The sequence below is a fragment of the Sprattus sprattus genome (assembly GCF_963457725.1).
Source record: "Sprattus sprattus genome assembly, chromosome: 3".
Lineage (NCBI taxonomy): Eukaryota > Metazoa > Chordata > Actinopteri > Clupeiformes > Clupeidae > Sprattus > Sprattus sprattus.
The window spans coordinates 21391771-21406173 of NC_137922.1; the positions used below are offsets into that span (position 1 = coordinate 21391771).

The following is a 14403-nucleotide window of genomic DNA, read 5'->3' on the forward strand; positions in this document are numbered from 1 at the left end:
AGGACGTTTTTACAATCATTTTCACAGTTGTCTTAATACCATGACCACTTTTTCAAAGAATTTGACACATTCAACATGTCAGTAGATTATGTGAACTAAACTGTAGATACTTTTGTATTGCTTTGATATAAAATGCATTCAATGACTACTTCTTCTGGAAATATCTGTTTCAGTTAAGGTCCTTCACCAGAAAAACTCCTAAAGCCTAATTTATACTTCTGCATCCCTCTCCGTCCTCGAAAAAAAAATGGGCGGGCGGGGGCAGGCGGTTGATTCAGAAAAAATTGAACGTACTGGTCGGGCTTACATACTACTCCGACGGCTATGCGTCCTAAAGCCTATTCAACCTATTCAACGCCAGACCGCTGGGTGGGGTAACTACTGTTTGTCGAGCCCGTAGCTACCACATAACCTCTTTATTGGAAGTCATTGATTGTTTTTCCTCCCAACTGTCACTGACATGACACGGATGCTGCTTCAAGACCTGTCGGGCAGGTGCAGTCACATGGGCCTTGGAGACATGTAGCACAGTCAATACTAACATGTCTAATGCTATATATTCACTTGAGTAGGCAAATGTATCTCCATCGTGGTGGTCATTTTTTTGTGAAAAACATTGCAATTTATAACAAAACGATATGCTTATCTTACATACAATACAGAAACTATTATAAAACGATCCAATAAAATGAATACGTTCTTATTTTCTTTGGTATTTTTGTCACATTCATACTGCAATGATCGCTGGGTAACCTTTGAATAACTACAACGCTATGACAATGCACTCATTGGCCACGAGACGGTTGCCCTTGTCAAAAAGTGGTAACGTGAATGTGTCACTATGAAACAAAGCATGCACACTTCGAACAAAATTACCCCCCAAACTCTGAGGACAGGGCCAGAAAAATAAACCCACGGTATTCATCATACATCATGCAGTGTTATAGTTATATCAGACACACAGCAAGAACATGCATACCTCAACATACAGTTGTGGGACTGCGATTTCAACCATGAATATGTTGGAAAAACACATACATTAGCACACTTACTAATGATCATCTGCCAGGCTCTCACACACGAAAAGTTGATTCCAAAACTCTCGAATTTAAGACAGAGTGGACTGACAAGTAGGCTATGCATTTGTGCTGCTTGTGGGCAGGACAAAACCGATGTGTTTAATCTGCAACGAGACGGTTGCCCTTGTCAAATGTGTTAGCGTGAAACGTCACTATAAAACAAAGCATGCACACTTCGAACAGAAATACCCGTAGAACTATGAAGTAAGGGGCAGAAAATTAAACCCACTGCAGTCTTCATACCAATCCACATGCAGTGTTATAGTTATATCAGAAACACAACAAGAGAACTAACAACTAACAGACAATGGTTGATGGTGGAGCTGCTGGACTAGTTTGAGTTATAAGCAGAGGACGTGCTTGTAGCGATTTGAGCGACAACTACAACAACAACAGAACAGGAGACAGGTGGTACGTACGTTTACTAGATTTTCCGCTAAATCAAGCGTTAGCGTATTCACAATAACTCTCAAAAGTGTGCTGCTAATAAGTACAACGTTGTCGTGCCGATTATGCTCTCACACGCCACCCTCATTGAGGCAAAAGTAATGTTTGACTCAAATGTCTTTCACTGCCGTTGTATGTAAAGTCAGTCATTCTAAATAGGTTCTACACATACATGAAATACATTTCCTATTTAATAGATGCAAAGTAATTATGCTGCCAGCATTACTCCGTAGCAAATTACGTTAGATGTCAGTTGAAGCTGGTTGGAGAAGGCACTTTCAACACCGAGCCACCAGCCAAGAGACCAACAGTGGTCGGGAGAAATGTACTTTTCGAGGGTTTATATAAAATACGGTAGCCTAATGCTGCATGCTGTGCAGCTTTGTAGTTTACCAAAGTCGTACTAAAACATTTTGACAGAAAACAGGAAATGTGAGGTCCTGACATGTGTGATTCCGGAAATGATGTTGTTTGGAAATGATGTCGTAAACTGGCCAATCACAGCCAAGGGGGTCTCCGACTCTCTCCGTCTCTTTAAGAAAAGTTAGAAAAAAGCGTTTGTCTCCGACCAGCTCTCCGACGGCTCTCCGACGGGTCGGATGGGCGGCAACACCTGGGTGAAGGTGTTACCAAGGCGTGCCAAGGCGTGCCAAAGTGTCCCTCTACGACCAAATCGGAGAGAATCGTAGAAGTATAAAAATGCCTTAACAGATTTTGCAGACATTTAGATACTCGGCTCAAAACCAGATGTAAGCACTGTAGATTGAAATATGTCGTATTTTGACAGACTAAAACTATACATTTGAAATGAGACCGATTTTTCTGCTTTTGCTTTGTTTTGTTTGTTTGCAGTCTTGTTACCGATTATACAAAAGTGGTTATACAGCATCTGCTTTGAAAAGTGCATGCAAAGTATTTATGTAGTTGTCGCTAAAGAAATGTTACCACTATTACTGCTGAATATGTAAGTCAAGGGCTCAATGCGAAAAGGGGACTCAACTACTGTACAGGTCTGGTACATACTGTACCCACTTACACACTTACAACCATGCACAGTACATTTGACCACACTCAAAGGTGGTCTTGTCTCATCATGGTAGCGGCTTGATTTGATATCTTTGAGGGTGTTGTATGGGGGGATAAGATATGCTAAACATGGTTTTCTAAAGATTTATTGTAAGTCAGGGGAAAATATTGCAGTAAATATTGATTCCAAATACAGTGGATCAGTATCAGGGCTACAGTAGACATGTAATGGTAGCATGTTGTTAGGGCTATAGTTAAAGTCGAATGGTAGCCTGTTGTGTGGCTGTTTCACTTACTCAACTGAAACGCATCTACACACTGTTTGATCTATCATACCACAGAAATAGTTGAAACCTATTGGAGCACAGATTTATTTGTTTGGTATCACAGAATATATATACAGTATTACTGTAATACTTTTTTCCTTGTTTTTCTTTTTGAAATGCAACGCTAAGTTATGAAACTGATATTTGCACATTTAAATAGAGGATTTGGCAACACATCAGTTATGCATTTTTTAGTGCTTCAAAAATTTTGCATATTTTATTGTATTGTGTTTTGAGTGCCACAGTAGTCTTGCTGGGTGACAGTACTTGCTTTAGTTATGGCAGCACGAATCACTTGTGGGTGAAGTATGAACTGTTTTGGTTGGGGCACAGCATCTTGCACAAAAGGTTAACTGATGTGCTCAGGTGTGTGTTAGTAAAGCACACTGTGTGAAGAGTTTGTAAACGTGGACATAGGATTGAGACACCTGCAAATATGATTGTAAAAAAAAAACTGTACTAATAAGAGTGATGAATTTCTCAACCATACACAACTGAATGTGATATACACACACACACACACATATGCACACACCTACACAACCACTCACACAAACATGTGTGCTCATACCACCACCACCATAAACAGAACACCATTGACTAGCTAACCTTCCTTGTCCCCGCCCACGGTGTGTACCTGTGCTCTATCCCTCTCTGTCCCTTTTCTCTCCACTGACTGTTCTGTTCTCTCCACTCTGACACTTCTCTCCACTCTGACTTTTCTCTCCACTCTGACTTTTCTCTCCACTCTGACTGTTCTCTCCACTCTGACTCTTCTCTCCTCTCTTCTCTCCACTCTGACTGTTCTCTCCACTCTGACTCTTATCTCCACTCTGACTGTTCTCTCCAGTCTGATTCTTCTCTCCACTGACTCTTCTCTCCTCTCTTCTCTCCAGTCTGACTCTTCTCTCCACTGACTCTTCTCCCCAACTCTGACTGTTCTCTCTCCTCTGACTCTTCTCTTCTCTCCACTCTGACTCTTCTCTCCACTCTGACCCTTCTCTTCACTCTGACTCTTCTCTCCACTCTGACTGTTCTCTCCACTCTGACTCTTCACTCCACTCTGACTGTTCTCTCCACTCTGACTCTTCTCTCCACTCTGACTCTTCTCTCCTCTCTTCTCTCCACTCTTCTCTCCACTCTGACTGTTCTCTCCACTCTGACTCTTCTCTTCTCTCCACTCTTCTCTCCACTCTGACTCTTCTCTCCACTCTGACTCTTCTCTCCTCTCTGACTGTTCTCTCCACTCTGAGTGTTCTCTCCTCTCTTCTCTCCACTCTGACTCTTCTCTCCTCTCTTCTCTTCACTCTTCTCTCCACTCTGACTCTTCTCTCCACTCTGACTGTTCTCTGACTCTTCTCTCCTCTGACTGTTCTCTCTCCTCTGACTCTTCTCTTCTCTCCACTCTGACTCTTCTCTCCACTCTGACCCTTCTCTTCACTCTGACTCTTCTCTCCACTCTGACTCTTCTCTCCACTCTGACTCTTCACTCCACTCTGACTGTTCTCTCCACTCTGACTCTTCTCTCCTCTCTTCTCTCCACTCTGACTGTTCTCTCCACTCTGACTCTTATCTCCACTCTGACTGTTCTCTCCAGTCTGATTCTTCTCTCCACTGACTCTTCTCTCCTCTCTTCTCTCCAGTCTGACTCTTCTCTCCACTGACTCTTCTCCCCAACTCTGACTGTTCTCTCCAGTCTGACTCTTCTCTCCACTGACTCTTCTCTCCACTCTGACTCTTCTCTCCTCCCTTCTCTTCAGTCTGATCATTCTCTCCACTGACTCTTCTCCCCAACTCTGACTCTTCTCTCCAGTCTGACTCTTCTCTCCTCTCTTCTATCCACTCTGACTTTTCTCTCCACTCTGACTGTTCTCTCCTCTCTTCTCTCCAATCTGACTCTTCTCTCCACTGACTCCTCTCTTCTCTCCAATCTGACTCTTCTCTCAACTGACTCTTCTCCCCAACTCTTCTATCCACTCTGACTGTTCTCTCCACTCTGACTGTTCTTTCCACTCTTCTCTCCACTCTGACTGTTCTCTCCACTCTGACTGTTCTCTGACTCTTCTCTCCTCTGACTGTTCTCTCTTCTCTGACTCTTCTCTCCACTCTGACTGTTCTCTCCACTCTGACTCTTCTCGTGTCCTCTGCAGTGGCGTCTGGCTTATGCTCTCCATACTGTTTGACATCCCTAGACACAGACTTGTGCTACACTTAAGTTTTATCTGTCACTATACCGGAATTCTGTACATTCTTTATCATTTACAATCTGTGTGTGGCATCCCCTTCCTGCTCCGAGCCAAGCATGCGCAACAATATCAGTTAATCCAAGTATTTACGTATCTATATATACTGGATTGCTTTCCAAGTATATCATTATATATTATATTGTTTGGATTTTCTTGGAAAGGAGGTGAACTAGAGGATACATAAGTCTTTAGTTAATGTTAATTAGTAGTGTACCTCTGAGTGTGTGCATGTGTGTGTGTGTGTGTGTGTGTGTGTGTGTGTGTGTGTGTGTGTGTGTGTGTGTGTGTGTGTGTGTGTGAGTATGTGTTTGTGTGACAGAGAGAGTGTGGATGTGCATGTAAAGAACATGTAAACGGGTGTCTCTCTCTCTTTGTGTGTGTGTATGTGTGTGTGTGTATTTTAACACATGTTTTATATACTATGTTTCAATATTTCTATGTATAATGCTTTGGCAATATTATTTTCCATTAAATGGTCATGCCAAAGAGTTGAGAGAAAGAGAGAGAGAGACAAAGAAAGAGAGAGAGATTGAGATAGAGAATGAGAGATAGAGAGAGAAACATAAAGAGACAACAGTTTAAGGCGACTTAGGGTACGAACGCAGATGGGCGCCTTTCTACAGGCGCAAACCCTTCAATAACGTCTTGACAAAGTGCAGAGGCCAAAACAGCCTGGTGCATAGACATAGAATAAGCAAGCTTTGAGGCGGGGCTGCGTGCGCAACCAGGCGTTCAGACGTAATACAAACTATTGGTGTTTGGAATACTTTTGGTTTCTAATTGTACAGTTCCTCGAAGTTAAGTACCGCTTAAAGTAAGGTTTCATTAATATTTGTCATCGCCGTTTTCGTTTGTTAAATACCGCTCATACCACATCTACCAGCATCAAAACAGGAAATAAGTTGTAAAGTAGTTAGGCCCGCCTGTTGCTTGATCTGATTGGCTGCCTGGGCCGAGTGTGACATTGGTGAGCGGTGCGCTTTCCTGCCTTGTGCTGGAAAGTTGAGAATAGTTCAACTTTTAAGCGCACCTAAAAAACACGTGGCGGAGAAAAGGCGCACACGCAAAGCGCGCCGTACCATAGGAATCAATGCATTTGCTAGCGTCCCGTTTTTTTAAAAGGCGCCCATATGTGTTCGTACCCTAAATCAGTCATGTGAGTCTGTAGTGGAGCAGCAGCGATAAGGCCAGAGGGGAATCTACAGCAGGTTATCAGAGGCGCTATACCGCCACCTTCTGGAGAACCTCTGCCCTCACTTTCAAAAAGTTCCTTCTGGTCAGGGGGGCAGAAAACACTGGGCCTGTTACTCAGCAACAACAAAACGAAATGGGGTTTTATCTTTTTTTTTAAGAAAGTTAATTGGTCAAAACTCTGAATTGGTATATTCACATAAAACTAATGTTTCTAACGAGTAAAAAAGCTGTTATGAGTTAAAGTTGGTTTATCATTTAACATATTATATGATGCACTTATTGTGTCTCATTAACATCACTATGAATGATAATGAAACTGTTGTGTTATTTCATTCCCATCCTGGCAAAAGACATCTGGTACACACTGATAAAGACTGCTGTCAAAAAAAACTGAAAAGGAAATAACACTTGGTTTCTTCTATGCCCACTGGACCGAGGCTCCACACACACACACACACACACACACACACACACACACACACACACACACACACACACACACACACACACACACACACACACACACACACAAACATACACAAGGCTGCTCAAGGTTAATGATTTAAGATCAGCAAGCAGCCAGAGAGACTTCCCAGAATTCCTCTCTGCAGGAAGAAGTTAGTCACACAGACAGGATGTCCGCCGATACTGCTGGGAATCGTACATGGGTCTGGCGAAAAGTTCATGCCGGATTGAGTGAGTGTGTGTGTATGTGTGTGTGTGTGTGTGTGTGGGGGGGGGGGGGGTGGGGGGGGTAAATCACTCCTTGCAGGATGACGACAGACTCTTGCAATGGTCCCCTCTCCCCCCAAACTGACCTCCTTCGCTCTCACCAATCAGCAATCTTGACTCCGGACCCTCTTCTCTGACAAACACACGCACACATTACATGCAAAACACTAAGATTGCCTTGCAGAACACCCCCTCCTTCCCTGCCCCCCCACCCCAAGTTATTTATAATGCATCTGATAAGAGATGGAGAGAAAGAGATTGATAGAAAGAGAGAGAGAGAGAGAGAGAGAGAGAGAGAGAGACTGCGAACAACAGAATTAAACCATGAGAGAAAAAGGAAGGATGTCTACTAGAAAGAGGGAGAGAGAGAAATAAAAATGAAAAAATGTAGGGGAATATGTAGGGAGTGTGTGAGAGAGGGAGTGTATGAGAGAGGGAGTGTGTGAGAGAGGGAGTGTTTGAGAGAGGGAGTGTGTGAGAGAGGGAGTGTTTGAGAGAGGGAGTGTGTGAGAGAGGGAGTGTTTGAGAGAGGGAGTGTGTGAGAGAGGGAGTGTTTGAGAGAGGGAGTGTGTGAGAGAAGGAGTGTGTGAGAGAGCTATAAAGAGAGAAGTGAGGGATAGGAAGCCTGAGAGAGAGACAGATATTGAGAAAGCAGGAAATACAGATAAAGGGAAAGCAAGAGATGTGTGTGTGTGTGTGTGTGTGTGTGTGTGTGTGTGTGTGTGTGTGTGTGTGTGTGTGTGTGTGTGTGTGTGTGTGTGTGTGTGTGTGTGTGTGTGTGTGTGTGTGTGCAAAAGGGAGAGAGAGAGACCGGCAATAGCGTGGGAGGGAAACAGAGTGAGTTAGCGTAAATGCAAAAGTTTGTGAAATATTAAGCAGCACTCTCACAGCTGGAGACATGGTAGAGAGAGAGAGAGAGAGAGAGATGGAGAGAGACAGAGAGAGAGAGAGAGAGAGAGAGAGAGAGAGAGAGAGAGAGAGAGAGGCTCATGTTTCCTGTAGGGGTTCTGCACCCTAAACCTCCACTATGATCATTAACCCCAAGGCCACACATGCGTCACTGTGCGGGACAGATGACCTCACATGGTCCGGCCTACCACAACCCACACCATTAGTTAAACTACCTCATTACAATCCCAGCTGCCTGTGAAACTACCATATCCCGCCCAGCCACAATGTTCAGCAATAATACCGGTACTGGAGTAAAGTGCTTTACCTCTGACAGTTTCAGTAAGTGGTTCAACCACTTATCTTCAAAACAACATTGGCTGCTGAAGTGCTGTACCTTACAATATGGTCAGCTAGTGGCTAAGCTAAGTTCCTTTTCACACGTTTATTCAACGTACTGGGATTACAGCACTAATAACTGTCCTAGTTTGCACTTTTAACAGTCATATAATTAGTCTGAACAGAGCAGATGTTGATGACAGATATACCCCCACGTCTCCCATAAGACACTTCTTTATAGTCACCTTGCTTTGGCAGAAAAAAAAGAAGGGAGAGATAACAAGAAGAATTGATGAAAGAATTGTACAGTGGCATTGATGAATAAAAGAAACGATAGCCTCATCGCCTCAAGGAGAGAGTTTGAATCTGATTAGAGTCCATTACAGTACAAAACGTCACAGAGAATGAAGGACAGAGAAGGAGAGAGTGAGTGAGTGAGAGAGAGAGAGAGAAAGTGAAAATATTGAGAGAAAGAGAGAGAGAACAGGTTTTATCGCTCAAACAAATTAGATAAAGACGTGTATTAATGTTCCCCGTACTGTGAGAGAGTAAGTGAGTTTGGCCAATTAAAAGTGCTATTCTTAGAGCGCTAGCATGCTCTGTGAATCTCAAACAGGATGTAGAGTAGCAGTACCTGGTCCTGGGCTCACAGACGACTCTGAGGACACTGATCTGGGACTATTTGACTTTTGAAAAACTTAATTTATTAAACATTAAAAAGTATCAAAACAGCCTACATCAGAAGTCTATCAGAGTCAAAGACAATTCATGGTAACTATTTATTACCCCCAAACACCATTTTGATCTGGCCTGGCCAGATTCACTGATGTGGGATCACTACCTGGCCAGGGCGGACTCACTGACCTCGGAGGGGAGAGTGATTGTTCGTCTGATCAGTTGTGTATTTGTGTGTATATATGTGTGGGTGGGTGTCTAGGAGGGGGAGAGGTTGATCCTTGGGTTTTTGTGAGTATATGTGTGTGAAGGAGTGAATGTGTGACTGATTTAAAGGAATATTAGATTGCATGAATGAATGAATGAATTAATGAATGAGTGAATGAATGAACGAATAAACATGAATGGATGACATAGGGCCAGATACAATGAATAGACAGAAAAGGACGCATCAGATTCAGTCAAAGAAGCGCTCCATAATTAGGATCACTGACTGCACCCAGCGCCTAATCCACTAATCCAGCTCTAATCCTAATCTGAACAGAATGGATGGGGGTAATTGTGTAATCTCTTCATAAGCACTGGGCACTAGTGATTTTAGTGAGAGCCAGCTTTCTCTTCCTATCCCAACTGTTACGACCCGGCTTGTGAGCCGCAACATAAATTGGAGACAGAGTTGTACAAAAATACTATTTATTATCTAACACAAAACACAGAGTAAATTAGTGAGTGCCAAGCACCAGCACCAAACACATGGTGATCACCAGCCTCCGAAGCATGGTGTGAATGCAAGGCCTCCTTCTGAGGGCAAACTGCATGTCTTATATCCACACCTGCCCAGGTGTGGACAATCAGGCCAATTATGCCCATTCGCCACCTAAAAGCTATTGTTCTGCCACTGCAAAGCCAGTAGGGGTGTAGAGGGGCGTAACACAACACAAATACAAAGTGGTTGTGAGGAACACAGAAGTGTCAAATCAGGCTTGCCCTATTTAGGTTCTCAATAGCATTGCAAAGAGTACAAAATTAAAAAACCCACATCGTTAAAATAAACATATCACTTCAACGGTGCCTTATCTTTTCTTTTAGTCCAAAATAAGAGTAGTCAGGAGTAGTCTATTCCCATCTAACTGAAATGCCGGTGACAGAGAGCCTACACTGTAATGCTGGAACACAGGAGGTACACATCCTCATCACAGTAAGCTACATCAGAGCAGTAGGTCTCACTCGCTGCCACATAAAGGCCTATTCTCAGGGGAGCAGGAAGTGCGCTAATGCTAGCTGTGGTTATGCTGCTCTTTTGTGGGCGCGATCACTGGAGGCTTTGAGGCTGACTTCACTCCATGGGTGGGTGCACAGCTAACTCTGAGGAGCAATCAGACTGAAACACACACACACACACACATACACACACACACACACACACACACACACACACACACACATAAGCACACACACAAAAACACACACACACACACACACAAACACACAAATACACAGACACACACACACACACAAACACACACATACACATGAAACTCTTAAATCTGAGGGAGAAATATTAACAGCTCATCTGTGCTCAATGGCGTGTATGTACACACATGTGCACACACACACACACAAATATAGCCACACTCCAGCACATATATACACACACACATGCATACATTAATGTAATCACGCACACACACACACACACACACACACACACACACACACACACACACACACACACACACACACACACACACACACATACACATATACATACACATACACATACTCACTCTCTCTCTCTTTCTCGCACCCATACTAAGATACATATACACACACATACTCATACACCCACCATGCCACTCAGAAGTTGGGGCGGCAAACTATTTTAGGTGCTGGAATGTCTGCGTGAGATTGCATCGACTGACGGAAATTGTTATTCTGAATGGTGCCTACTAGCAAACATGCAATTCATCTTCTGCATGGTCACAGCTATTACAACCCCCCTTTTCTCTCTCTCTCCCCCCCCCCCCCCCCCCCCCCCCTCCTCGCACTAATGGAATTACAGATGTACTGTGATTAATAACAGAGAGAACATCTGAATAAAAAGGACAGGCAGATATTCTGACCTACTTTTGGCCTTATGGCCACATCACACACACACACACACAGTACAGACACACGCACATACACAGTACACACACACACACACACACACACACAGACCAAAGCTCTCGCTACCACGCTAATTACAGGGTTATTTTATAAAGACTCAGAGTCACCAAAAGTAGGATTTAAATAACATGGTGTCAGATTGCACCACTTTTGGTTGCCACACGCCCCCTACTGGCTAATGTGGTGCATGTGCGTGTGTGTGGGTGGGTATACATATTTTCATCAATATATTTCTGTTGTTAAAGGACTGTATGTGACAGCGTTTGCCTGTGTGTACGTATGTGGTATAAACCCTCTTGTGTGTGTATGTACTCTATTTATGCAAGCACATAAACTTCTGTGTACCACATAGCACACACACACACACACCAGCTGTGAGACAGCTGTTTGAAGCAAAACTGTTGTATGTAAGCACTTAAGTGTGGGAGTGTGTCTGATAACAATCTGATGTAGCTTGGGGCAATCTGGCACGACATTACACTCGGGGCAAATATTATCATTACAAGTCCAATTGATAACACAAAGCAGCGACTTAACATTGTGTAACTTGCTTGAATACAAATGTTCATTTCCTTGTATTCAAACCTTTTCTGTGTCTAGGAGGTGGTGGGGTGTTTAAAGCTGGAGAGTGTGATTTTAACAAAAGTCATTTTGTTGATGTGTTAAGGCTTGAGTAGTTGATTCTGGTAAAAGTCATTGTGTTTATGTGGTAAAGCTTGAGTAGTTGATTCTGGCTAAAGTGACTGGCCTTAAAAACAAATGGAGAAGAAAACCAGCTTTCTTAAGAACTTCACCCAAGTTAATACACACCTATCATATGCTGCCCTTTGTTGAGCTCAAAGATCAAATCAATTTCACCAGAATTGAGGACTCTACCTTTAAGACATCAGACAGGCTACTTGTCAGGTAGGGTAATGAAACAACTTGATCCTGTGGTATAAAATCTGAAAACATGCTCAGTTTTTTTTTTCATAGACATTCTGTCTGTCTTTATGTCTGTGTCTGTGCCTGTCTATGTGTGGCTGAGCTGGTCCTACCAGGTACGAGCAGCAGCAGCTGAGTTTTTCCAGCCCTGCTGAGATGGAAAACTCTACAGGGCCGGAGGCTCCACTCACGCCTCCCACGGAGCCACAAGCCCTCTTCTCTAAACAGAGGCTATAAACCAGGCCGGAGTTACACCGTAGCTATGTGTGTGTGTGTGTGTGTGTGTGTGTTGGTGTTTGTGTGTGTGTGTGTGTGTGTGTGTGTGTGTGTGTGTGTGTGTGTGTGTGTGTGTGTGTGTGTGTGTGTGTGTGTGTGTGTGTGTGTGTGTGTGTGTGTGTGTGTGTGTGTCTGTGTCTGTGTCTGTGTCTGTGTCTGTGTCTGTGTCTGTGTGTATGTGTTTGTGCCTCTGTGTGTGGACATATATATACAGTTTACTGTATATGTGTGTGTTTGTGTGTGTGAATGTGCATGTGTATGTGTGTGTATGTATAGGAATGTGTCTGTGTGTGAACGTACTTTCTGTACTTGCATGGCTGGCTTTAAACTTTAGGGCACCACATCCAGCAGCAGAGCCTATGAGGCAGGCTTGAGCAGGGAGAGAATGCTGCCAAACCTTCAGCCATCCAAGCAGCCAAGCAGCCAAGCAGGCAGCCTCCTCTAGGCCATGCTGTCACATGAGAACCTTCAACAGCTAAAGCCGGGTGAGATCATCATAGACCACTATGAACACACACAAACTGAATAGACACACACATACACGCACACTCACACACACACACACACACACACACACACACACACACACACACACACACACACACACACACAAACACACACATTATGCCACACTCAATCACACATACTGGCATACACACAGGCACACAAACATACTTTCAAACAAGAAGTGCATACATGGATATACACATATGCACAAAGACACACACACATAAACACGCACACACAAATGCACACACACACACACACACAAACACACACACACACACACACACACACACACACACACACACACACACACACACACACACACACACACACACACACACACACACACACACACACACACACACACACACACACACACACACACACACACACACACACAAAATTCTGACCGGTAGACAAATTCATAAAATGCCATTGCTTCAAAAGTATGCATATTAATTTCCACACTTCCACAATTAATTTCCACACCTCACAGAAAATTATTCACTTAAACTCTCTGAACAAAAGAGTTAAGCGCATAAAGTGAAAAATGCTTGTTATTGGTTATAGGATGTCAGGTTCTGTTAATGTGAATTGCACTAACTTCAGATTCTGAGAAGTGTGTAAACACTCACTTCCTCTCTGTACAACTCTCTGCTCTTAAGAGCCAACACACACACACACACACCACATTCTTATTGATCCAATACTGCTCTCATGGCATAAAAGCATGCAGAGCTCATTCTCAATTCACTGACAAAGCACTCAAAAGGAAGGGCCTGTCAAGTCAAGTTTCAGATGAAAGATCCAGGCACAACATTCAGATCTCTCTAAATAAGATAGCATCCTTCGCTGGGGAGAATGTTTCAATCAAGTGTTTCTCACAGAGCAAAATTAAACTTTTCATCAAGCTTCTAAAAGAAGAACTGAAAAAAGTCAGCTCACAGCGTGGAGACACACACACACACAGACACACACACATTCTCACACACACACACACACACACACACACACACACACACACAGGCGCACACAGAGGAGGCAGTGGCGAGTCTCGTCGGCGGCTGAACTCACCGCACTGCCGTGGGCTCCATCTGCCTCAGCCACCGCCGGCTTCTCAAACATCCTCTTTAGGCTATTCAGCGGGATGTCGAAGCGCTCGATCTGCTTGCCTTCACTCAGGTCCTCTTTGGCAGGCTCTTCCTGTGCGGCCAGCACCCCAGGTCCCGATCGGGTTTCCATTGTTGCTGCGAAACCAAATCCTCTCTTTCCTCCCCTACAACCTCTTTCTCTTCTTCTCTCACTCTTTTCTGGTTCTTTCACTCTTTCTCTCTCTCTCTCTCCCTTCACTAACTGGGTCCTCCACCTTTCTGTCACAGGAAGATAGACAGAATGGAAAAAGACCCGGAGAGAAAGAGAGGCAGACAAAGAAAGGGGGGATAGGGAGAGACGGAGGAATAGTGTGGGATAGAGAGAGCGGAGGAAGAAAAGGAAAAAGGAGTGCAGAAGTGGAAGGCGTGCAGAGTGGAGTTGTGTAGTCTACCTAATTGCCCCAGACAGAGCAGTAACCACAGA

At 43.8% G+C, this 14403-nt stretch overlaps 1 protein-coding gene across 1 annotated transcript in view; it reads right to left on the reverse strand.

Moving 5' to 3' along the window:
* xirp2a (xin actin binding repeat containing 2a) overlaps positions 1-14087 on the reverse strand; it is a 51005-nt gene extending 36918 nt beyond the window's left edge. The window contains exon 1 of the mRNA XM_080835174.1: positions 13903-14087. Within this exon, the coding sequence (XP_080691300.1) occupies positions 13903-14070 (168 nt within the window). The 5' untranslated portion in view covers positions 14071-14087. The remainder of the gene's footprint in view (positions 1-13902) is intronic.
* Between the last annotated feature and the right edge of the window lie 316 nt (positions 14088-14403).